Source organism: Leopardus geoffroyi, chromosome C1, assembly GCF_018350155.1.
Source record: "Leopardus geoffroyi isolate Oge1 chromosome C1, O.geoffroyi_Oge1_pat1.0, whole genome shotgun sequence".
Taxonomy (NCBI): Eukaryota; Metazoa; Chordata; class Mammalia; order Carnivora; family Felidae; genus Leopardus; species Leopardus geoffroyi.
Genome location: NC_059328.1, coordinates 163,418,572 through 163,445,907, shown reverse-complemented (window position 1 = coordinate 163,445,907; position 27,336 = coordinate 163,418,572). Strand labels below are relative to the sequence as shown.

General features: G+C 38.5%; 1 protein-coding gene across 4 annotated transcripts in view; it reads left to right on the top strand.

Moving 5' to 3' along the window:
- CHN1 (chimerin 1) overlaps nucleotides 1-27,336 on the top strand; it is a 207,905-nt gene that overhangs the window by 98,278 nt on the left and 82,291 nt on the right. For 3 of the 4 annotated variants that reach the window (XM_045480260.1, XM_045480261.1, XM_045480262.1), the window contains one exon: nucleotides 20,964-21,252. In XM_045480260.1, coding sequence (XP_045336216.1) covers nucleotides 20,964-21,252 — 289 coding nt within the window. Of the gene's footprint in view, nucleotides 1-20,963; nucleotides 21,253-23,316; nucleotides 23,341-27,336 lie in introns of those variants that run through there. The other variant, XM_045480264.1, reaches the window with a different exon arrangement.

The following is a 27,336-nucleotide window of genomic DNA, read 5'->3' as shown; positions in this document are numbered from 1 at the left end:
AGATGACAAGTAGGTGACATTATGTCTTGAAAACAGAAAGAAATCAAATTTGTACTTATGATTGGGAAGAAGGAAGAGAACATGGATGAAGACGTGAAGAAACGAGGTTTGTGGATTTTTCTCTTACAAACTTAATCTTTGTTATATTCAATAGATAGGGAAGTTAAGGAGTTATGTAGCAGGTCCAGTTCTATCTCAGGAATATAAACTAGGTTCTTTATACTCCATTGGGGTGAAATCTATCTATCTATCTATCTATCTATCTATCTATCTATCTATCTTATCTATCTCATATATCCTACATAAAGGAGCATGGTGTTTTTTTTTTTAATTTTAGATTTGGCTTTAATGACTTCTTAATTTTTAAATTTTCCAACTTCTATGAGTAAAAAAATATTGCAGTCAAAAATAGTTAAGGACTTCATAAATGTCCTTCATAAAGCATTTGTGGATGTAGCTTTAGAGTTGATTTAATTAATTGGTGAAGCCTTTTGTTTTCGCCTTGTGTCGGAAATGTTCCAGTGTCTAGATTTTGGTCACATTCATTTCTGTCTTCTACTGACTGAAGATAAAATACATATTCAGCCTTCCACAGTCAATAAAAATAAACGATTTCCATGAATTGCTTTGAGGGGAAAATGGAAACTCTGCATGTATACTCAATAATTATAGTAGAATCTTTCAGATTTCAGAAACTTTGTATTTTTCAAATAGCCACATGTACATTATATCGGTTAAGAATAATAACTTCTAGGGGTGCCTGGGTGGCTCAGTTGGTTAAGCGACCCACTTCGGCTCAGCTCATGATCTCACAGTTCGTGAGTTTGAGCCCCGCGTCGGGCTCTGTGCTGACAGCTCAGAGCCTGGAGCCTGCTTCGGATTCTGTGTCTCTCCCCCCCTCCCCCCCCACCGGCTCTCTCCCCCTCCCATGCTCATGCTCTGTCTTTTTCTGTCTCTCAATAATAAATAAACATTAAAAAAATTTTTTTAAGAATAATAACTTCTGTTGTCTTGTATGAAGAAATATTTTGGGATTTACTTAAGAAAGAGAGTTATTTGTCTCAGTGGAGTATCTTTTTAGCAATCATAATTTACACCCTCATTTTCCTGAACTACATGTATAGACACATACATGTATTTTTAAACTCTCTTAATTTTCAGATGTAGAGTACATTATTGCTTACTTTGTGCACATTGTTGTACATTGGTTCTCTAGAACTCTTTCATCTTGCAAAGCTAAAACTCTGTACCCACCTAACGATGACTCTCCCTTTCCTCCTTCCCCCAGACGCTGGCAACCGCCAATCTTCTTTCTGTTTTTATCAGTTTGATTACTTTAGATACTTCATGTAAGTAGAATTATGTAGTATTTGCTTTTTTTTTTCTTTTTTTTGGTATTTGGCTCAGATTTCTTTTGTATCCATTCATCTTTGATGGATATTGAGTTTGCTTTCGCATCTTGCTTACTGTGAATAATGCTGTAGTGTTCACGGATGTGCAAATATCTCTTGGAAGTCTGTTGTCAGTTCTTTTGAACATATACTCGAAAATAAGGTTGCTGGGTCATGTGGTAGTTCTCTTTTTAATTTCCCGGGCAACCTCCATACTGTTTTTCCATAGCGGCTGCCCCATTGCAATCCTGCCAACAGTGACACAAGGGTTCCACTTTGTCCACATCCTCACCAACCCTTGCCATTTTGTTTTATTGATAGCGGCCATCCTAACAGGTATAAGGTGGTTAATCAGAACCATCATTGTGGTTCTGATTTGTGTTTCTCTGATGTTTAGTGAAGTTGAGAATCTTTTCATATGCTTGTTGTCTGTGTCTTCTTTGGAGAACTGTTTATTCAAGTCCTTTGCCCACTGTTTAATCATGCTATTATCTCTTAAATCGCACTGTATGGGTTCTTTTTTTTTTTTTTAATTTTTTTTTTTTCGTTTATTTATTTTTGGGACAGAGAGAGACAGAGCATGAACGGGGGAGGGGCAGAGAGAGAGGGAGACACAGAATCGGAAACAGGCTCCAGGCTCTGAGCCATCAGCCCAGAGCCCGACGCGGGGCTCGAACTCACAGACAGCAAGATCGTGACCTGGCTGAAGTCGGACGCTTAACTGACTGTGCCACCCAGGCGCCCCATGGGTTCCTTTTTATATTCTGGATGTTAACCCCTTATGTGATATGCAGCTTGTGTGTATTTTCTCTCCTTCCATAGGTTACCTTTCACTCTGTTGATTGCTTCCTTTGCCGTGTAGAAGTTTTTAAGTTTGATGTAATCCCCTTTGTCTATTTTTGTTTTAGTTACTTGTGCTTTTGGTGTTCTAGCCAAGAAACCATTGCCTGTTCCACTGTCCTGAAGCTTTTTCTTTGTGTTTTCTTACAGGAGTTTTCTATTTTCAGGTATTACGTTTAGGTCTTCAATCCATTTTGAGTTAATTTGTGTAGATGGTATAAGATGAGGGCCCATCTTCATTCTTTTGCATGTGGATATCCAGTTTTCCCCAGCACTGTTTGTTGAAAAGACTATTCTTGCCCCATTGTATAGCCTTGGCACCCTTGTCAAAGATCATTTGACATACATGCCAATTTCTTTCTGGGTTCTTCGTTCTGTTCCATTTGTCTCGATGTCTGTCTTTAGTGTGGCTAAGTGCTTGTCAATTTTGATGGCATTTTCAAAAAAACCAGCTGTTTGTTTCATTGATTGGTTTTCGATTGTTTTTTTTTTTAATGTTTATTTTATTTCTTTTGAGGGTGGGAGGGGCAAAAAGAGAGATCGAGAGAGAATCCCAAGCAGTCTCCACGCTGTCAGTGTAGAGCCCTATGTGGGGCTCCGTCCCACAAACCACGAGATCGTGACCTGAACCAAAATCAAGAGTAGGATGCTCAACTCTTTTTACAGGTTTGAATTTTTCTACATATAAGTCATCTCCTATAGCATTTGTCTTTCCCTGATGTATCGTGTTTACTGCAGTGTGCCCAAGGTTTATTCATGTTGTCACAAATGGCAAGAAATCCTCCTTTCTCGTGGCTGAATAATATGCCGTTGTGTATATATACCACTTCTTTTTTTTTATCCATTTATCCATTTGATGGACATTTGACTTGTTTCCATATATTTGCTATCGTGAAAAATGCTTTGGTCAACATGAAAGTACATGCATCTCATTAAGATCCTGTTTTCATTTCTTTTGGGTATATATCGAGAATCAGAATTGCTAGATTGTATGGCAGATTTCTAATTTTTTTAAGGAACCTCCGTATTGTTTTCTGTAGTGGTTGGACCAATTTACATGCTCATCAGTAGTGCGTGAGAGTTCCCTTTTTACCACATTCTCGCCAGCACCTGTTGTCTCTTGTCTTCTTGATGGCTACCATTCCAAAAGGTGTGAAGTGACATCTCCTCGTGGTGTTTTGCATTTCCCTGATGGTAGTGATATTGAACATCTGTTCATCTGCCTGTTGGCCATTTTGATGTCCTCTTTAGAAAAATGTCTTTTTGGCTCTTCTGGCCATTTTTTAATTGGATTCTTTGGGTTTTTTAAAGTTTTATGAGTTCTTTATATATTTTGGATATTGACCCCTTATTTGACATATGGTTTGCAAAAATTTCCTCCTATTCTGTAGGTGTCTTTTTCTTTTGTTAATTGTTTCTTTTACTGTACAGAAGCTTTTGGATTTAATATAATCCCACTTGTTAATTTTGCTCTTGTTGTATGTACATTTGGTGTCTTGTCTAAAAGAATCATTGCCAAGGCCAGTATCATTGAGCTTCTTCCCTGTGTTTCTTTCTAGGAGGTTTTAGTGTCAGTTCTTATGTTTAAGTCTCTGATCCATTTTGAGCTAGTTTTTGTGAGTCGTGTGAGATAGAGGCCCAATTTCATTGGTCTGCATGTGTTTCTCCAGTTTTCCCAGCATCATTTGTTAAAGAGACTGTGCTTTCCCAATGGGTATTCTTAGATCCTTTGTTGAAGATTAGTTGACCAAACTTCTCTAATTATTCTTTAGCTCCAAAATTTCTGTGTGGTTCTTTGGAAGGGTTTCTATCTCTCTGTTGATATTCTCTTTTTTTTTTCACATAACATTTTCCTGATTTTGTTTCATTTAGTTTTATTTAAAAACCAATTTTTTTTTAATGTTTACTTATTTTTGGGAGAGAGAGTGTGAGCAGGGGAGGGGCAGAGAGAGAGGGAGACACAGAGTCCAAAGCAGGCTCCAGACTCTGAGCTGCCAGCACAGAGCCGAGGTGGGGCTCGAACCCATGAACCGTGAGATCATGACCTGAGCCAAAGTTGGACGCTGAACCGACGGAGCCACCCAGATGCCCCGTATTTCGTTTAGTTTTGTGTCTGTGCTCTCTTTAAATCATTCAGCTTCTTTAAGAAAATTACTTTTAATTTGTTGTTATATACTTAATAGATCTCTGTTTCCTTGGGGTTGGTTTCTAGGAATTTCTTTCGTTCTGTTAATTGGGACATGTTCTCCTGGTTCTTCATGTAGTTTGTATTTGTTTGTTTTCTGAATTTTATGAGCATTTGTAAATACGACCATTTCTTCCAGTCTTTACAGACTGGCCTCATACAGAGGAAGACCTTCTCCAATCAGCCCAGGTAGAGATTTGGAGGGCCTCTGACACTTTTTGGAGGGTATAACTTCTCAGGGCTCTGTGCATTTCTCAATTAAAGAGGCGGGGCGCCTGTGTGGCTCAGCTGGTTAAGCATCCGACTTCAGCTTCTCAGTTTGTGAGTCTGAGCCCCACGTCGGGCTCTGTGCTGACAGCTCAGAGCGTGGAGCCTGCTTTGGATTCTGTGTCTCCCTCTCTCTGCCCCCTCCACCTCACGCTCTGTCTGTCTGTCTGTCTCTCTCTCTCTCTCAAAAGTAAGTAAGCATTAAAAAAATTTTAAAAAGAGGCTTGCCAGTTTCTTTTTCAGGACCTTGTAATCTTTTGTACCATCTGGTATCTGTCTTTGGTACTGCAGGTTCTTGGGTGCTCTAGGAACAAGCTGCTTGTCTCTCCTTATTCTCACCAGCCTCCAAGCATCTAAAGTATACCAGCTCCCTGGAAGTTTCCCAAATCAGGCAAGACAGGGACCATTCCCTGGGGCAACTCTCAGAAAAGCCAGAGCACTGGATACATGCCCCACTCTTCTCCCTTCTCCTGAGGGAGAAGTAACAAATTGGACACTCTCCCTTGTTTTCAGAACCTCCCCGCCTCCACGGGCATCTAACCTGTGCCAGTTATCTTAGCACTCTGAATCAGGTGAGATAGTAACCAGTCCCTCAGGCAGCCCTCCAAAAGCCAGGATATTGGAAACATGTTCCACTCTTTTTCCTCCACACCCACCCTTAGGGGAGAAGCCATAAGCCAAGCTCAACTGTGCTGTCTTCGGGAAGGGGCACTCATAGATAAGATGAAGTAGCCCTTCTTACCTGTTTCAGTGAGACTTTCATGGTTTTGCCCTTGCCTGGGGTACTGCAATTTCTTAAATGGGTTCTGGAGTTGTCATAAGAGAATCTTAGTCCATATGTTGTTAATTCAGTGGTTCTGTGGAGTGCGGTCTGGGACTTCCTCTCCATCCATCTTGCTCTTATGTATCTTTTATATACATTATCCTTATCTTATTAAATATACTGCATGTTTCTTTTGGTTTGTCTTCCCACCCCTGCCCCCTTGAAGTGTCCTGTCTTCCTGGAGTCTAGTAGAACAGATCTCCTATGAATATCTTATGATGTCCTTAGGCTAAAATAGCTGCCCTCTGGCTCTTATCATTGTTCTGTGTGAATGTTTCTCCCTCCTGTTCCTCATCTGCTCATTTCAGACAGTTGTGTTAGCTTTTGGCCCTGCTTCTGTTCTCAATTGTGGCCATTCTCCAAGCTACAAATTGGCTCATCCTGCTAAGTCTTTCAAAATTTTTCTTAAGGGTTCCATTGATGTTTGCTGTCAGATTTTGAGGCTCACTTAGAAATCTATTCATGACTCAGGTGTTTTTATTTTTAGGGATGGTACCTAATGTTCAAGATTATATTTGAGTCTCTACTGAATATATTTATGCCAGGTACTGTTGATCACATGGTTATTAACTTATTTTCAGAAAAGATCTTCACGTGTTCCCAGAGCATACCTAAGAACAAGTTCCCACCTACAGTAATAATCTATTTACGTGTGTGTCTTTACAAATGAATTGTAAATTCCTTCAGGGCAGGAACTAAGCCTTATTTGTTTGGTTTCCTTGAACCTCATGCACTGCTTGGTGCATACTGGGTTTATTTAATAAAATTCCATTAGAGAACTGTCAGACCTAGAATGCCTCCCTGTGATACGCTTCCTTATATAAGTAGGAACTAAAGAAAGATATTTTTCATTCTATTTATTGCTCTTAACTAAGGATATCTTAAGTGGACAGATTCATGTTTCTTTTGCAGTTTTGCTCTAAAAGATACATAACCCAATCATTGGGCTTTATTTCTGGCTCTGTGGTTTTATTTTTTATTTTATTATTTTTTTTTTATTTTTAGAGAGAAACAGCAAGCGTTCATGCAAGTGGAGGAGAGGGGCAGAGGGGGAGAGAGACAGAGAATCTTTTTTTTTTTTTTAAGTTATTTGAGAGAGTGCACACGAATGGGGGAGGGGCAGATAGGGAGAGAGAGAGTCCCAAGCAGGCTAATGCGGGGCTCGAACCCATGAACCGTGAGATCATAACCTGAGCTGAAATCAAGAGTTGGATTCTTAACCAACTAAGCCACCCAGGCACCCCAAGAGAGAGAGGCTCCATGCTCAGTGCAGAGCCCAACGTGGGGCTCGATCCCACAACCCTGGGATCATGACCTGAGCTGAAAATCAAGAATTGGACACTCAACCAACTGAGCCACCCAGGCACCCCAGCCCTGTGGTTTTAAGTGGGTAGATATGGGGGGCACCTGGGTGGCTCAGTTGGTAGCACACCCAACTTCAGCTCAGGTCATGATCTCGTAGTTCATGGGTTCTAGCCCCAGGTTGGGCTCTGTGCTGATAGCTCGGAGCCTAGAGCCTGCTTTGGATTCTGTGTCTCCCTCTCTCTCTGCCCTTCACCCTGCTCATGCTTTCTCTCTCTCTCTCTCTCTCTCTCTCTCTCTCTCTCTCCCTCAAAGATAAATAAACATAAAAAAATTTTTTTTAATCAGTAGATACGGTCAGTGGTTCAGAATGTGGCTTTGCAGTCAGACAGTCCTAGATTAATAGTCTGGTTCCAGTATTTTCTGCATAACTTTGGGCAAATTACTTACCTCCCTTAAGTCTGTTTCCTTATCAATAAAATGAGGATGTAATAACAATACCTCATACTAGTTGAAGGATTATTTGGGATATGGCATGCATAGTACCTAGCACAGAACACTCAAACCTAGTAAATAGTATTATAAAAATGAACACGCACAGATACATTGTGTATTATGTTTTAAACCTTTTGCTTATTAGCATTAAAAGACAATGAGTGGCAACCAGGGCTATGTTGATAATTCTTTGTTTCCAACTAACAGGTTGATTATATCTGAAGCTTACATCTTAATTAGACATGAGAGGCTATTTCAGAACAACCCCAGAAACAAAAAAAGCAATTACAAATTTCATTTATTGCTTTGCCACAGCCTGAAATCCTAGTCTAGTTGCATTCAAAATCTGACAAGAACAGTATCCATCAGTTTAAAAGTGATGCTTTATAAAAACTGAGGCATCCAAACACAAAAGAATATATGCTGCATAATTCCATTTCCATGAAATAGAAAATTATAGTGACAGAAAGCAGATACGTGGTTGAATAGAATAAGGGACAAAGAAATAGGCCACAAGAGGACATGAGGGTACTTTGGGGATGTTGGGAAATGTTCTGAATCTTGACTGTGATAGTATCTGTCAAAACTCATTGAATTGTGCACTTCAGATGGAGGTAGTTTGTTGTGTATGAATTATACATTAAGAAATTGATTTTTTTAAAGTGAGGCATTTTTATGCTACACTTTATGTAGTAATTTGCTGATTGTTAATAACCACTAGGTGATAAACTTAAAGGTATAGACTTAATCAAATTTAGGCCTGTTTCTGCTTGTCTACAACAACATCCTACTTGTCTGGAAGTCAGATCGTTGGCAGCCTCATGTCTCTAAAATACAGCCAGGAGGCTGGGAATGAGGGGAAAGGCCTTTGAGTGGCTAAAGAGCTGCCACGGAGCCCACGTGTTAATGGCCAAGGAATGGTCAGTAATCCCCATTAGAGTCTACTTAATACAGCTTTCTATCAGATATTGGTAAAATTCCCTTTTTGTTTTTCAAGCTTACAGCAGATAAAAAGTAACAAATTAAAAGGTGAACACATGCGATAACATGCAAGGCGATTTAAAAATATAAACTAGGGGCACCTGGTTGACTCAGTCGGTGGAGCATCTGACTCGATTTCAGCTCAGGTCATGATCCCAGGGTTGTCAGATCGAGCCCTACATTGGGCTCTGTGCTGAGTGGAGCCTGTTTAAGATTTTCTTTCTCTCCCTCTGCCCCTCTCCCCAACTCACACTGGTGCTCTCTCTTTCAAAATAAAAATAAATGAATAAATAAATAGTTTTTAAAATATATATAAAACTCGATTCAAGAACTGAAAGTTCAGTAATGGGCAATGTAGGGGCACCTAGGTGGCTCAGTCGGTTAAGCATCCTTCTTCAGCTCAGGTCATGATCTCGTAGTTTGTGAGTTCAAGCCCCACATCGGGCTCTGTGCTGACAGCTCAGAGCCTGGAGCCTGCTTCTGCTTCTGTGTCTGCCTCTCTTTCTGCCCCTAACCCACTCGCATTCTGTCTCTGTCTCTCTCAAAAATAAATACACATTTTAAAAAATTTTTAAAAATTAAAAAAATAAAATAAAATAATAAAAAATAAAAAATTATAGGAGTGCCTGAGCCTGGGTGGGTCAGTTGGTTAAGCATCCGACTCTTGATTTCGGCTCAGGTCATGATTTCACTGTTCATGAGCTTGAGCCCTGTGTTGGACTCTGCAGTGACAGCGTGGAACCTGCTTGGAATTCTCTTTCTTCCTCTGTTTCTGCCGCTCCCCCTCTCATGCTCTCTCTCAAAGTAAAGAAAGAAAGAAACTTAAAAAAATGTTAAGTTAGGGGAGCTTGAGTGGCTTAGTCGGTTGAGCGTCTCACTTTGGCTCAGGTCATGATCTTGTGATTCATGAGTTTGAGCCCTACATTGGGCTGTCAGCACAGAGCCCGCTTTAGATCCTCTGTCCCCCTCTCTCTGCCCCTCCCCCACTTGTGCACATGCATGTGCATGCTCTCTCTCTCAAAAATAAACACTTAAAAAATATTAAATTATAGTCCCTGTGTGATACCTAGAATTGTTTATACAAAAATGGTTAAAGAAAACATTTTGTCGTTTAAGAGGACTAAGTAGTAGGAATCTGCAAAACACATAAATGAGTGTGTAAACACACACTTATGTATATGTATAGAATTCTGCAAGCACTCACATATATAACTCCATGCTCTTATAAACTTCTGTTGTAATGTGATTTTTTTTTTTTTTATCCTGAAGTAGTGGACTCATGGAAACAAGGTTTTATAAGCTTTTAGTGGCACTAAGTACCAGCTCTTGAATAAGCCGAATCTGTTGTTAATTATATGAATACACTCATCATTTCTGGACCCATCCTGTTTTAAAAAGATTAAAATGTGTGTATAATATGTTCTGTAAGTGCACATGCATTTACTTATTGGCTGGATAGAATACTTAATATTGTTTCTTTGATAGTAAAATGAAAATAGTGTAGCAGAAATTATTTTAATTGGTTCACTGTATTAGAAAAGTTGTTTTTCATTTATTTGCTCCCAGTTGTCAGTATGGAAACCATTACAGTTCTGTAAGTGACAAACACTATGCCTGATAATTACCACATCTTTCTTAGTTATGCCCGACAAAATTAATAACCTTCCCACATTTTGGCAATTCTGTGTTTACTCACATGTATTTTTTAGAATCTTTTTTATTGTTACATTCAGTTGGCCATCTTAGGGGTAAATTATGAAAGCATTAATCAAGCCCTTATTAATTCTATTCTAATAATTCTGTTCAGCAGCTGATTAGTTAGGGTCTAATATGTGCAACGCACTATGTCAGTCTCTAGTGCTTTCGAAGTAAAACTAATAGCTGATTCTCAAGGGTTCAGGATTTGCTAAAGTGTTTGGACGTTTTCTCATGGCAGTAGTGAACGATTAACAATTTTCAAAAGAGACAAAAGGGAAAATAGTATGATAGGATCTCTCTTGGAACAAACTCTCGTGGCTGTAGGCAGAATGGGCAGAGTTTGCGTGGACTCAGATCAGTCAATCAATAAAAGTTTAAATGTAGAGGGAGATTGAAGGATCTCAGATAATTATGAAAGTTTAGGCAGGAGTTGAGTGTGTGGGTGGTGGTTCTCTTAAGGGATGTTGGAGAAGGAACAGTTTTCTGAAGGGAGAAGAGATGAGAGGATGAATTTGGTTGAGGACCTTTTTGGTCTGAGAGTGCTTAGCAGTAGTGGGGAGCACAGTACATGCGGACTCATGTTGAGGCTTTCCAGAAAAAAGCTATAAAGCAGCCAGTACTAATGCAGATGAAGAACCATTTGACTTTAAACAGTGGGTTGGATTTTTTGGATTATTATTTTGTTTTGTTTGGGACTTTGGGGTTTTTATTAGCCTCTCTATTTCACTGTGGAGGAACTTGAACATCTTCCTTGCTACATCGATAATGTGAGGGGATTGGATTAGACGGGTGTTTCCCAGACTTTAAGCCATATAGGGATTACCTCGGGATCTTGTTAACAATGCAGATTCTGAATCTGATGGTATGGAGCCTGGGGGCCTGGATTTACAACAAAGAATTCGACAATCACAAAGATCTCTTCTGTCTTTTGAGTCTTCCCTTTTAGACCCAAGATTTTTGTAAAATAAGAGAAGACAGAATCCTTACACTTTAACTCATTCAACATAGTTTTATTTCATGATTGGTAGATAAGCCAGCAGCTGTAGGTAAAGTTTAACAAAGCACATAATTAATAGCTCTGCCAGGTATTATGGTTCCAGAAAATCAAGTCATCCTGTCTCCTTCCACGTACGTTTGATTGGGCCATATGCATTTTATTATCCTAACATGTTCTCATTTTAAAAATGTTTTATTATAACTTAGCTGTCAGATCGAATAGTACACTGAAATATGAGGTGTGTTTTTGAGATGGCACAAAACCTCTCTTTTGGAATGACATTGACATACTTGCTCAAAAATAAATGATCTTTCCTAACCTTACTGAATCACTAGTCAGATAAAACCGTATCAGTGACTGTGTTACAAGTACCGTATAGCAGTGAGTTTTTATTCATGTATTTGGCGGTGACATCCATTAACTTATCCTTGACATTCTGTTTCTGTATAATGATTGTGGTTTAAGAGATTATGATAGCAATGAAGAAGGCTGCAAGTTGGGGGTTGGCAAGACTGAGTAGGTATGGGAAGAAGACATGACTAGGAGACGTTTTATAAATTTAAAGATGCAAGGTAGTCTCACCAAATTCTTTACTCAACAGAGGTGTTAGCAGTGAATAAGCTTCTCCCTGAATTTAAGACACTTACAAGGCTTGATCCTCTGGATCCCTATGAAGACCATGCAGTGTAAAATGGCATAGGTCATCAAGACTGGTTCCACTCACAAGGCTTTCACTTGAATTGGGTTTCATTACAACAGTTCTGTTCATTGTATCCTAAAGACACAGCGAGCTCATTCACCAGTGCATGATCAAGAAAGAGTCACTGCATTTCGTGGAAGTGAAATTCTAGTAACTATAGTTCTGTTGTAAAGAATGGTCATTTATTAACTTAAGTAAAATTCGAAACATTTCTTAAAGCCATCAGTATGCTAAAATGTTAAATTGCTGCTGCTGAGTGCAGTACTATAAAGGAAAAAAAAGGCATTTCAAAAGACTTAACATTCTCTTCAATGACTTCTAAAGACTTAGAGAAGGTATAACTTTATAACAAGAAATGTCTCTTTGTTGCCTTTATCTTATTTTTTAAATTTTATTTACTTATTTTGAGAGAGAGCGCGCACAAGCAGGGAAGAGGCAGAGAGAGAGAGGGAGAGAGAAATCCCAAGCAGGCTCCACACTGTCAGTGCAGAGCCCAACAGGGAGCCCGAACTCACGAACTGTGAGTTCATGACCTGAGCCAAAATCAAGAGTCGGATGCTTAACTGACTGAGCCACCCAGGAACCCCTATTATCTTTAAACAACAGCTTGTTTGGACAGAATATCCTCAGTGTATTTTTTCCTATCCTTAGTACTTAATGGCAATCCATTGTTTCTTGACATTTATTGTTAATGTGAAGAAGTCTGAAAACAATCTTGCTTCCAACCCCTTATATGAAAGTGACACTGGTTCCTGCCTGGTTGTCTAAAAAATTCTTTGTTTACTCTTCAAATTTAGTAATTTAAACCAGGATTTGTTGTCTTTTTTAAATGTTTATTTTTAAGAGAGAGAGCACGTGCGTGCACACGTGGGGCAGAGAGAGAGGGGGACAGAGGATCCAAAGCAGGCTCCATGCTGACAGTGGAGAGCCCAGTGTGGGCTCGAACTCACAAACTGTGAGATCAGGCCTGAGCCGAAGTTGGGCGTTCAACCAACTGAGCCACCCAAGCACCCAACCAGGATTTGTTTTAATGTTGATAGTTTTTTTATAAGCTCATCCATGAAACAGTGTGTTCTTTCGGTCTCGAGATTCAGTTCCTTCTTCCTTGCCTGGAATATGTCCCCAAATTCTATTTCTGAATAGTATTTCTGTTCCATTTGTTGGCATCTGAACTTGAGGCACAGTTTTTATGGTGGATTGTCTTAGTCTTCAGTGTTTATCCTATATGCCTTAATTGATTTACTCTTGTACTTTTCCTTAGCCATCCAGTTGACTATTTAAGCCTTATCTCTATGCCATTGATTTGCTTTTCAGTCCTATCGATCCTGTTTCCTGTCATTTCTAGTTATTTATTAGATCTGTAGTAATTGTATTGGTATTTAATTTGTTTTTCTTAGCTCTATATTCTCACTTCGTTCTCTTTAAAAACTCACCATTGAATTCTCTTATAAAATTTATATCCTTAAAGTCTATAGTGTAAACCACTTAGAGGGAATCTGTTTCTGATTGCTTTTTCTTCCAGATTTAGGTCTTTGTCATTTGAATGCTATAATTTTATTTTTATTTTTAATTTTCTTTTTTATGTTTATTTATTTTTGAGAGAGAGAGAGAGAGAGAGAGAGAGACAGAGTCTGAGTAGGGGAGAGGCAGAGAGAGAGGGAGACGCAGAAAATGGGAAGCAGGCTCCACTCTGAGCTGTCAGCACAGAGCCCGATGTGGGGCTCAAACTCATGAACCATGAGATCGTGACCTGAGCTGAAGTCAAGACACTTAACCGACTGAGCCACCCAGGTGCCCCTTGAATGCTATAATTAAAAATATACATATTGTGAAATAACACATACAGGAAAGTATGTAAAACTGATATACCCAATTTAAAAATTGATTACATGTAAATATATGTAAATCTATGTAATCCCTACCACATCAATATACACAAATGGTAGTTCAGAAATTCCCCATATTTCTCTTGCTTGTCATTATCCCCCACTTCCACACAATAGTTAACTACTGTGCTCGGTTTATAGTTATCTTTTTCATGCTTTTCTTTATAGTCTTACCACCTGTATATATATTCCTGTATAACATATTTAGATTTTGCCTGCCTTTGGACTTTATATAATCAGACCACATTGTATGTATTCTTTTGTGACTTGTTCTTTTTGCCCACATTATACTTGTAAAATCCATCCATGTATTTGCATGTATATGTTTGCTTTCCTTGCTATATAGTATTTCATTATATATTTTTAAATTTTTTAATGTTTATTTATTTTTGAGAGAGAGAGACAGAGAGAGACAGAGAGAGACAGAGAGAGAGAGAGAGAGAGAGAGAGAGAGAGAGATAGTGGGGGAGGGGCAGAGAGAGAGGGAGACACGGAATCCAAAGCAGGCTCCAGCTCTGAGCTGTCAGCACAGATCCTGATATGGGGCTCAAACTCATGAACCGTGAGATCATGACCTGAGCTGAAGTCAGACACTTACCGACTGAGCCACCCAGGCACCCCTAGTATTTCATTATATTAATCAAGGTTCTCCAAAGAAGCAAAACGAATAGGGTGTGTGTGTGTGTGTGTAGGGGGGGCTCATGTGATTATGGGAGCTGGCAAGTCTAAATCTGCAGTGTGGGCTGGTAGGCTTGAGACTTAGGAGGGCCAATGTTGCAGGTACATCCAAAGGCAGTCTGCTGGAAAACCCCCTCTTGCTCAGTGAGGCCAGTCTTTTTGTTCTATTCGGGCCTTGAACTGGTTGGATGAGGCCCACCCAATTATGGGAGAGCAATCTGCTTTACCCACAGTGCACTGACTTAAATGCTAATCTTCTCTGAAAACACCCTCCAAAGTGACATAAAGTTAACTATCATATATATGTACTACAATTTTTCTATTTTACTGGAAATGTGTGGTTTTCAGGTTTAGGCATTAATGAGCGTTACTATTAGAGAGAGAGTGTGTGTGTGTCTCCTAGTGCATATAATCAATCGTATTGTCTAGAATATTACCTAGGAATAGGATTGCTAATCCTAGGGAATGCATACATCCAACTTTACTAGAAAATACAAAACCCTTTTGTTAAATGGTATGCCGGGTACTGGTTATGTTAGGTGCTCTGTATCCTTGCCGGTGCTTGGTATTGTCAGACTTGTTAGATTTTACCAATCTAAAGATTTAATTTGCATTTACTGGATCACTCACTGAACACCTTTTCATGTTTACCTTCTTGATGTGGGCTTATTTTTGTCCATTGTATAAGTTTGTATCCTTCAACTTTGATGAATTTTCTTGAATTGTCTTTTTTGATTTCTTCCCCTTCCAGTTTCTCTGTTCTCTGTTTTTGGAACTCTTTTAGATATTAGACTTCCTGAATTGATTCTCTATCTTACTTTTTCTCTCCTATTTTCTATCTTACTGATCTTGAAAATTTTTTCAACTTTATCTTCCATTTCTTCCTTTAAATATGCTATATTTTTTCTGCATACTCTATATTCATCCCTTTCTTACAGCATCCTAGTGTTTATCCTTCAGCTCTCTTTGATTCTCTTTGTTTATCCATCTTTGTCCTTCATCAGAGAGTCTTTCCTCAGATGTCAGGTGGTCCTTGGCTAACTGTTCATATTTATTTGGCACTAAAAAGCTGACTGGTAGTTCTGAAAGCTTGAAAGAAACCAGCCAAGTAGACGGTGATGTTTCTATTCTTAAGTCTTCAATTGGGCGGATCAGATTTCTCAGAGCAGAATTCTCCGGTCTCCTACCATGAAAAGGTACAACCCTTTTGAGAATCAGGTGACAAAGAAAGATGGAGGTTTCAATCTTCAGTATTAACAACTTTTCGCTTAATTTTCAGGATAGCACCTCTGCCTTCAACTCTGTCTGGTGTCCCTCTGTTCACTATCTCCTTGTTTTACCCTATCCAGAAAACCAGACTTCAGTCTTCCACCAGAGTCGGGAAGGGGTGGGACTGGAGACAGGATTGGAGAGGGCGGGGGGAATGTCTCACTGCTTCTTAAACAGACCTTCAACTAATTCATCTGTATTCATCCCACCTTCCAGAGCGTGCCAGGTTTAGTTAGGCACATTGACTTGCTTCTTTCACTGAAGGCAATTTACTGTGCCAAGGGAATGTCATCATGAGTTCGCGTATTTTAATACTTTTGCCCCATTTCACCATCCAGAATTCAATGACCAGATAGACAAAAGTAGTACCCTAACAAAGGTTTCAGATGGAAAAAAAATATTTTTAAATTGTACATAGCTATGTTTTCTCTTCCTCAGCCTTTCATTTTTTAGTATTTAACTGAATGCCTCGTCATATTCTTGTTTCTGTTTTAGCTTTTCAAGGGTGTGTTTATGATTAGATAAATTTATGAGATGCTCGTATTTCATCATTAGATTACCATCTTTGATTTGGGTAAACAATACACAAATATATATTTATGACAAATAAAATTGTTCTTGTATGTTGGTTTCTGGAAATAGTTCTAACATCTTATTGTTAACTTAGACAAGTGTGTTGTATATGTTTCTTTGTTTGTTTAACAGAAAACATCTGTTAACTTGGAACTTTCCTTTGAAGAGATATTTCCCAATACTTTGACCTCAAATCAAAAGTAATCTTGGTTTTAGAAAAAGTAAAGTAAAATCCCAAAGGCTATTCTTTACACATATTTTCATCACTTTGTACCTCTAGACTGAATGTTTTGAGTACGATTTACTTTTAAAAAATAGAAAGGATGGTATTAAAGGTTTTGTTCATTTTTTGAAAGCTAGATGTTACAATTATATATTTTGAAATTCATCTGAATGCAATTGGGCACAGCATTAAACAGCTTTTTTAAACATGAAAACCAAAACCTGAAATCACAGGAGAAAAAGACACTTCTCGAAAGTGGTAATTATGTACAACAGTAGCAGTTCAAAGCAGATGATCCCAGTCTCTCTTTTCTATTCGTTAACTACAGTACCACTTTGGAGAAAATGAATTTTGTTGAACTCTAACTAAGAGAGAGTTGGTCCTGTACAGCTTCAGACATGTTCACCAAAGAATGAACAGCTATTAAAAAGCGAGGGCAGATGCAGGTAATAAATACAAGAAAAGATGAAAAGAAGATTTTCCTGTAAAAATGGAGGAAAATGGTTTAGCTTCGACAGTTTTGACATATCAGTGCTCTCTAGTGTAGAGTTCAGCAGTTGTCCCCAGATCCATGGAACACGTCCTGCCGTCAGTATGGTTACATTGACTGACCTTTTGCCTTTGAATTCAGAGACCTGACTCACAAGTCACAGTGGAAAGACTCATTGCTCTTCCCTCCCCCACCAGCCCCCACTCTGCATTCTGCTGTAGTTCCTGTCTGTCCACCCAGGCAGTATAAACTTTTCAGGGACATCTGAAGACAATTCTCAAAGAGCTCCTCCTTGCCTTGTGTCGACTGTGAAATCAGCCAGGGCAGAGATATTCCGGCACAAGTTATTTGTGTTTCCGGTTGTTTGTTGAGCCCCCTTCAGTGCATGTTTATTGATTCTCTTTTCTGTTCTACTTTATTGTTTCATGACATGTTCTGTCATTCTCTGCAGAGGCCTAACTAACAGAAAAGGAGAAACAGAACTACCGTTCATTGAACCTAGTATGTACTTAGCTTTGACTTAAATACGCTTACGTAATCCTCCCAGCCATGTGGAGAAAGATAATGTTATTCCTGTTCTCTAGATGCAGAATCTGAAGAATGATTTTCTCAAATCAGCCAGCTAAAGAGTGGCAGATCCAGGATTTAAACCTATTCTTATACCAAAGTCTGAGGTTTTCTGTTAAACACTCAGGACCCACACTTGCCTTTCCTGGTCAAACCCTGTTTCAAGACTGCAAAGGTGCTTTTGCACCGGACACAAGCAGTAGCTCTGAGACCTTAGTAAGCAGTGAGTTCCTTGGTTTTCATAGTGTGAGGGGAGTTGTTGGTTTCCCTTGGTTTCATGAATCACTGCACAGAAATGTAATGTTTCTATATAAGGTTATGTACCTTTTTACAATGATGTTTTAGAAATGCAAACTAGGGGTTCCTGGGTGGTGCAGTTGAGAATCCAACTCTTGGTTTTGGTTCGGGTCATGATCTCACAGTTTATGAGTTTGAGTCCTGTGTCTGGCTCCACACTGCTGGTGTAGAGCCTGTTTGGGATTCTCTCTCTCCCTTGCTCTCCCTCCACCCTTCCCCCACTCGCATGTGCTTGCACGTACTCTGTCTCTCAAAATAAATAAACTTTAAAAAAACTTAAAAAACAAAAAAGATTTAAAAAACAAACTAAAGATGAATTCTTAGGGACCCCTGAGTGACTCAGTCAGTTAAGCGTCTGACTTCAGCTCAGGTCATGATCTCATGGTTCGTGAGTTTGAACCCCACATGGGGCTGTGTGCTGACAGCTTGGAGCCTGGAGCCTGTTTTGGATTCTGTATCTCCTTCTTTCTCTCTCTGTGCCCCTTCCTGGCTCTCACTGTCTCTCTCTCAAAAATAAATAAACATTCAAAAAGTTTTTTCAAATAAATAAATAAATAAATAAATAAAGATGAAATCTTTAAATTCCAGGGCGCTTGATAGAGCATGCAACTCTTGAGATATATATATATATATATATATATATATATATATATATATATAATGTTATCATGTTATATATTTGTTATATTATGTTTTTATATATATATATATATATATATATATATATATATATATATATATATATTCCATCATTTCATCTTATCTTTGTGTTTGTCTATATCCTGTAGAGGTAATCAAGGGAACAGGAACTTTATTATGAACCACCTAATATTTAACAGAATTCCTGGGTGTGTGGTTGAATGATGGTTTGTAAGTGGTAAACTTTTCCAAGAAAGGATCCTTTCTTTGCCTTTAGATTCAGCATCTCTGCTTTTCTGGCTCTTTTGTAGAATAGACACATCCATTCCCCACCTTGCTCAAAGATTTTCTATCATGCCTTTCAAATCACAGAAGGGAAGGAGACTCCGTTGATGTAAACTGTGATGCTATTCTTTATGTCACTGCCCAAGGGAAAGAGAGGGCTGTACAGGCTAGGCAATGAGAGGGTATGGCTCCTTTAGTAAAAATAATGCAGCTCTCCTAAAAAGTCAATCATAATTCCAAAATGGAAATTCATTTTCTTGTCCTCTGAGGTTACATTTTAATCAGCCCATATTATGAGTTACTTTCGTTATTGGATCAGGTTCCTTAAGACTGGAAGTTCGACTGGACCGGAAGTCCAGAGCTGACGTGCAGGTTGAGGAGGAATTGGGAGTTGCGCGCTGGGTCTCTTCACATTGCTGTGATAAACAGAAAAGCACAAACTTACTTAGTCTTTTTTGCCCAATGCCTAGAGGTAGCCAGGAAATCCTCACCTTAGCTGGGGTAGGTAGCAATAGGCCCATTGTGAAGCGTCCTAGACCAGCTCTTTCAGTCTCCCCACACTCACCCAAGTGAGGCCAAGAACGCCATCATCCCTTCTGCCCTACACTCCCATACTGTTCGGATTTTAGAATAAATGTGAGTGACAAGTGCCTACCACCATTGCTTGGATAGTCTTTAGTTTAAGTGCACACGCACTGTAAAATCATAAACCCCTGAAGGAGTAAAATGGTCTAATCCCTCATTGAAATGCCTCTGAATACACCTGAGCTATAAAAGGACTTAATGTTAAACAGTGCTGAGTGATTATTGTTGTAAGACTCTTACAAAAATTATACAGTGGCCTTCCATGTTTATTACTCAAAAAACAGATAATATGTCTTAACAGAAAGGAAATAATAAAAGCAGTATATTAAACTGAAAGAAACTTTTATATTTAACTTTGGTGTAGAAATTTTACCTTCTACTTTTTTAGACTTACATTATAATGAAAATTTACTTAGGAGAAGTATGTCTATAATATTACAGGAAAATGACCAGTGGGAAATTGGAATTATATGGATCATTCACTTGAGTATAAATCAAAATATAATTGCTTTTAAAGGACCAAAGGTGGATAAATTTTATTATAGTAGAAGGACCATCATGGATAGAATGCCAGGTTCTAGATTCAATAATTACTAAAGTTCAATTTGAACTACAGAAACAGAGATACCTTTATATAAAAAAGTATTATAAAAAAGTATTTTGTTTCCTTTTTTAAGGATAAATTAAAAGTAGAATCTTAAGTTGCTAAGTCCTGTCTTTCTGGAATATAACCAATACCAGAATAATATTGTTGTGAAAGTTTGGAGTCCTAATTAAACATTTTACTTTGGTATTAAACACGGTATTATTTTGGTATTTAAGTTCACCTCTGTTCTGTGTATTTGGGGGTCTTTTTTGTTGTTGTTCTGTGTATTTTTAACAGTGAAATTAAATACATCCTCTCTGACTTGTTTTGTTTTTAATTAGGCTCACTTGGGATTGCCTTTGGGAGACCATGATACTGGCTCTTGGTGCCTTTTGGCATCCCCTTTCATAAAATCAGGAGGCAAAATACTGAAATTATCAGAAGAGTAAACCATTATTCTCCGGTTTTTAAAGTATGTCACCAAAACATGACCCAAAAGTGAGAACAGATCTAGAGTCCATTCGTTTATGACTTCTGTGCCCTGTATATATTGCTGACGTTTCTTGCCTCGACTCAACATGCAGACACAGAAAAATGACTATATAAAAGGAAAGAGCAAGTCATTGACTCATGGCTAGAAATCGCAAAAGTATGTTTCTGTTGCCATCCTGCCTTACTGTGTGGTTCAGGTTCTGGACTCAGCTGTGCTTTAAATGATTGCTGGCATTGTACTTACGTGAGCCCATTAAATGGGGCTTTCTCATTAAAAGACATGAATGCTGGGGTCTAAAGTATGTTGAATATTTTTATTGATCGACTTGAAGAGAACGTGTTAATAAAGAAATTTCATCTCTTATGGAGTTGACTAATTGAATATAGAATGTGCTCTAATAGGATATAAGCTTTATTTTCCTTCACTTTTCCTGCAGGTTAATGAAGTGGTTTAAAAAGATAAACAAGAGCATTGTTTCCCTTCTAGAGTAGGCATGCTTTTAGCTAGTAGTTGTTGCAAGTTTATTCTTTGTGTTCACAAGTTTTATTTTCTGTATTCCAGACGATTCATAGAGATTAGCCACAGTTTATTTAACAAAGAAGACACACACAAAGCAATAGTTTTTTTTTTGCTCTTTCTCTTTTTTTTTTTTTTCAGAAAGAATTCACTTGCTTACTTTTCTTAAAAACATCTTTCCCATTTCATTGAGGCAGATTTGGAAGTCAAACCAGAAACTTCAGGCTCTACTACGATGGAAAGCACTTCGTTGGGGAGAAGCGCTTTGAGTCCATCCACGATCTGGTGACTGATGGATTGATTACTCTCTATATTGAAACCAAGGCAGCAGAATACATTGCCAAGATGACGATAAACCCAATTTATGAGCACATAGGATACACAACCTTAAACAGAGAGCCAGCATACCAAAAACATATGCCAGTCCTGAAAGAGACACATGATGAGAGAGATTCTACAGGCCAGGATGGGGTGTCAGAGAAAAGGGTAAGCTACCATGAAACCACACTTTATCTTCTTCTGTTTGGGGTCCGTATAAAAAAGCCATTATTGCCAGAAGAGATTGACTTCTCCACAGAGCTTTGAAAAAGATGTGCGTTTCCCTAATGTCACTGGTTTCTGTGGTGCTGAACTTTGCATATATCTAATTCTTGTTCAGTTATGTCAGGTATATATTTGTGCTCCATATTATTTCATCAGTTTCATGGTTTTAAAACTATGTTGAAAAAAAAATGTCCCCTGATTTAAAAAAAAAAAAAAAAGCTCAGGGCTTTGGGTCAGAAGCATGACTACGGTCAAGAAAAGAGAGCTGTATTACATGAGAAATTGAGGGGGTCGCATAATCTATCAAAACTACTTTTTTATTCCCTTTATAAATAGTTCCATTCTTTAGCAAAATGATATATAGCCATGCTTTAAAGTACATAGGATTAAATTCAGTCTATCGATAACTTTTACTATTTTGGGAATCAGTCAGTCTTGAGTAACAGGAGTGTTTATCTCCTTCGGGACCCTTAAGAATTAATTGAATCAGAAAGATGTATTTTAATTACAAGAGACAATTTAAGTTTTTCCTTTGTCACATTTTAGTTGTAATATGTTTAAAGTTAACATCAGAAGTTTCAATTCCTTGGCATTACTATTTGCTTTGGAAAATGATCCCTAGCTGCCTCTTTATCCCTCAGAAAAAGAGTGAGAGAATTTCTTGATGTTTTACATTGTATGGGATTTAGTTGGGAGAATTTTATGTATTCTAATTGGAATTGTGTTATTCACTCTAATATTCTTGAGGCTCTCCCGCGGCCATATTAAAGAAATGCAGTATTATATAGTGATTTGAGCTTGGATTGTGTCACCAAATAGATCTGTGCACAAATTCTACCATTTTACCAGTTGTGTGAACTTACTTCGTGTCACTGAATTTCTCTGTGCTTTGATGTTCTCATTTGTAAAATTATAATCAAGCTGTTGTGAGGATTGATTGAAGGAGATGGTAGGTGCAAAATGGCCAAACAGCGACAGGCACACAGTAAGCACTCATGAGTTTGGTGGTAACGTTACTGTGACAGCTTTATTACCTCAAGGCGGTATCCTAAAATACTTGCAGTTATCTTGAAGTATGTAGGCACAGAATGGAAATTTAAAATGTTCATTGTCTAGCCTAAATTTTAGTTTCTGGCAAAGCTAACTCAAAGTAGCATTTTGCGGCTACAGCGAACCCAGCATTTTAAATTACAGACTGTAGAAAATCTGTAGAAAAAGGTTTTCCATATATTCGTGTTTGTTAGGAACCCTAATCTTTTTTGGAAGTAACCAGAATGTAGAATCCTAATTGCTTGCCGTATTTAATATTGTTCTTTTCACTCTCTAATTCCCATTTTCTCACTTTTGGTTATTTTCTATTCATGGTATTTTTCAGTCATGCTCGTATTTAAGTATCTCTAATACTGACAATGCATTTTATGCAGGTGTGATAGAATATTCTAAGTCAGCATTTGTGAATGTGTTTAAAATGTGTCCATGTGAGGTTTTTAGAGTTGATCGGCCAAATGATGACCTTTGCTAATGTGTTCTGGATATACTTTTCAAAATCAAGAGACTCGAACTAAAGACACAAGCTGTTTCCCACTGGGCTAGTCGTTTCACCTCCTAGAGTCTTGGTTGTCCCTCCTACAAAGTGAAAGTAGCATTCACAGAGGAAAGAGACTGAGGTAGACGATGTCTGGAGGACCCTTTTAGCTCTAGGATCCATGATTCCCCCTGTATTCTGGCAGCGGCACCTGTAATGGTACATGGTCTGGATTGCCTGCTGCTGATGGCCACTGATGGCCACATAGAGTGAGGTAGCTAGCACCGGAAAGTATTTCTCTCCAGCGGTACATAGTTAAGGATCATTAAAAACAAAAAAAAAATTTCTCTTTGCTTTAAACTGCATGCATCTTAAATCTAGTTGGCTTAAAATCTACTCACTCAAAAATAGATTTATTTTATTTATAGGTGTCATCCAACAGGACAGGGATGATGACCTGTTCAGGAGCTTGAAACATTGATTCCCTGTCACAGTTGATGACATTTGTAAGTAAAGACAATCGTGTTTCATTGATTTCAAATATCGCTTGACACAAGTATGATTTAATAAGTATTTTACTGGATCCTGAATAGCTAAAGTCCCTCTTGTCCGTGAGGGGCTTACCTTTTCCTCAGAGGCAAAAGTGGTGATTTCGCAGGAGTTAGGATGCTAGTGTGGAAAGGTTGCTGGTATTGGAGTTAAGAGCTAGGTTCCAGTTCTGCTACAGGAATTGATTTCCTGTGTCACTTTGGGCAGACTGCTTCACTTCTCTGAGACTGTGTTTCCCCGCCTTTAATAAGAGGGCTTTGGGCCAGATGATCTCCAAGATGTGGTTCTTGTTATAGTCTGTGATCCTTCAAGGAGTGTAGATGTTGTAAGAGGCAGAGAACACAGGACAGAAATAGCACCGAAGTCTGGTCTTGAAAGGTGAGATCTATTTTTAGCTTATCTACCAACTAATTGTGTGACTTTGGGACAATCCCCTAGCCTGTCTGGACTTCAGATTCTTCACAGATAAGGGTTTTTCGCTAAAACAGTAATTTTACAATTGTTACAATTTTGCTTACTGCAAAAAGGGCTCTGTGCTCAAATAGGCTTGATGAAAAAAAATTTTTTTTTAACTTACCTATTTCTTTTCTGTAGGCTTCTCAGTTTCGCTAATGACCTAATAATATGTGTCATGACTCTCCAAGAGTGTTCCCAGACTTACCTGAAGCGCCTCGCCACTCTTCAGAAAATTATTCAGGAAAATAATATTTCACGAAATCCACTTGGGGAAATTCTGAATCAGATATCTCTTAAGGTCTTTCCTCCTTCTAAAATTAAAGGAGGAGAGGGGCGCCTGGGTGGCGCAGTCGATTAAGCGTCCGACTTCAGCCAGGTCACGATCTCGCAGTCCGTGAGTTCGAGCCCTGCGTCAGGCTCTGGGCTGATGGCTCAGAGCCTGGAGCCTGTTTCTGATTCTGTGTCTCCCTCTCTCTGCCCCTCCCCCGTTCATGCTCTGTCTCTCTCTCTGTCCCAAAAATAAATAAACGTTGAAAAAAAAAAATAAAAATAAAAAAATAAAATTAAAGGAGGAGAACGCCATGCGTATTTTATTTTTCAGTCCTTAAGTGTAAGTTGAGCATCTGAGCTTTGTGGAAGGTTATCAGGATGGTTTGATGGTCTTAAAGTTTTTTGTCACGGGAAGTGAATCCTGAAGGTCCCTAGCTGTCTCTAGGAAAGCTCGTGGCATATTCTGAGGGCGGAGATTTTTTTTCCAAGTGACATCTGTGTCATTTTTTCATTAACTCTCCAATTCCTTCTCCAGCTTGAAATATCAATCAGAAACTTAAATTTCTTTTCAAAAAGTGTTAAGCGAAATTTAATCATGAAGTGGTAGCCTGTTGAAAAGCCAGAGTTCCTTCTCTTCTAAAATGGCTTAACTGTAGTATCCACACTGGCCATGAACCCAGCTTTTATTAGTTACTTTTTCAAAATTTATCTTGGAACTGTATTTGAATAGTTGCTTTCTCCAAGTAGTAAATGTAATATGTTTGCTTCAACAGATACTGGACCAATGGCTGAATGCAACAATTTTTATGATAATTTTATACTTATTAATAATGTAATTTCTAATTCTCCAAAGCCCTGCTTTAGAACATGTCTCATAACTGTTAATAATATAAACTGCCAAATAAAATATATTAATTTGCATTTCAGAAACTGTGCTATGAGTCAGAACCCAGAATCTAGCCAGGACCTCATTTCTTTAGAATCTGGTCTTCTAAGTCCCAAACCTGCCTCACATGTAAGAGTGACCTGTGATGGCAAGGGGGTGCAAAATCCATTTGTTGGTTTTATGGAACTTCACCAAGCCAGATAACCTATATGTGTCTGTGTGTGTATATATGTGTTTTTTTCTTCCCCTGGAAGTTTGGAATGATTGCAGTGCTTGGCATACTGTCATATTATTTTATTCTTCAGGAATTTCTTTTACATTTAAATTCCACTTTTTAAAGACTTCTTTGGGAATCACCAGACTGCATATGTACTGAAAAACCTTGTGAAGTTTGAAGTTTAAATGTAATCAGGGCCCTGCCAAAAAACTGCTCTAACTACTGGACTTCTTTTGGCATCTCCATAAAATGATAGGAGTCTTTGTCCCTGGGAATGGCAAAAGGGGCCCAGGCAGTCTGGTCTGTTAATTGTCTTATTCTCCCACAAAACAGCTCTCCTAAATGTTTTTACTTTGCTTAAAAAATATGTAGCTAGCACATTATTTGTATCCCTATAATCTCAATGTAGAAATCAGCGGGGAAAGCCATACTTAATCATTGCAAAAGTGACCATGTCAGAGGAGGGAGTACCATGAAGCAATCTACAGAAAACTGTTCTTTGACTTTCTACTTTACCACTTTTTAAAGCCTATCTTTTCCGGGGCACCTGGGTGGCGCAGTTGGTTGAGAGACCGACCTCGGCTCAGGTCATGATCTCACGGTTCGTGGGTTTGAGCCCCGCGTCAGGCTCCGTGCCGACAGCTCAGAGCCTGGATCCTGCTTCCGATTCTGTATTTCCGTCTCTCTCTCTCTCTCAAAAATAAGTAAACATTAAAAAAAATAAAGCCTGTCTTTTGCTTCTTCTTCCTTATTCTTCCCCAACTTGTGCTCCTGTTGTTCATCTGCTTCCTAACCCTGCCTTTATCCATATCCATTCCTCTCTCCCCTGGTCAGATTTAGATGCTCACACTTCCATTGTGGCTTAAGGTTACGATGAGTTGTTCCAGGGGAGAACAGGCACTCGGAGAACTGCCAGATTTGCTCAGGGTCACCTATTTGTATAAAGAAGCCAATTTAGTCATTTGTGAGAAAGACTATAGTTGCCCTACAGAACGTCTAATAGTGGGTTTGTCTTCTCTAAGTATCCTTCTTAAGAATCAAGTAGAGTTAAAAAAAAAAAAAAAATCCTACATAGTCAGTATATAAATATATATTTGTCTGTGTGGTTTTGAGCAAGCCCTAAGTCTCCCTGGGTCTCAATTTGCCTCGGTCTCTAAAATGAGGATTATGGATTCCGTTATACTGGTGGTTATGAATATTCATGAAATTTTATAAAGTAGCCTTCCTCGTATGTAATGCATTATTGACTTTGGGATCAGAGCGATCACCAACCAGATGCCCATTCGTGGGTCTGAATACTGTTCCCCCAGCTTTTGCTGGAAACAGCACGTTCAGTTTTCTCTTCAGGATCCATCTTTTCATTGCTTGAAGTGCCCTCCTCGTTCACAACATAACATCAAACAGCTCCAAATTGCTTCATCCAACAGTGGAGTTTCTCTTTTAGAAATACTAGGATGCCTCTAATTGTGTCTAAACAGGAAGCATGTCTTTGCCCAATAATATGCTAAGGATTTTCAAGGCTAGAATATGTTATTTTTTATGGTATTTGCATTTTAGTATTGACCAGTATTTTAACTCTACTTTCCATGAATGTAAGACAATTAGTCTTCTGCTTCTCTGCCTGTCAGTGAACTTTTATTGAAGGTGCATCCCATGTTGAGTCCATTAGCAAACATCTCTCAAATTTCTCTGAACTTCTGATTATTCTGCTAACTCCAGCTAGGCAAACCCTCTCCTTCCTTGGCCTTAACATCTTCACGTTTCACTTTCTAGATAGTCTTCTATGAGCTATCTAAATAGATTTGTGGTTTTACTCAAGAGTAATCTTGGAACATAAATAAGTAAAGAGCATTACAAAAATATCATCCCCATGTCTTCTTCAGTATCCATGAACACTAACTCATCTCCTATGAAAATTAATTGCATTTAATTCAACATCTATTGCATGCTTCCTGTTTGTAAGGAAACAGGCTAGACTCTGGAAGGGATAAAAGATGTACAAGATAGAAGCCCTGCCTCAAAGAAACCCCGCCTTATGTGTTAATGTTTTCATTGTTTCCACCCTAATTAATTAGCAATTAGGCATCTTGATAGCAAGAGGCTACCTGCCTATATCATCTGAAG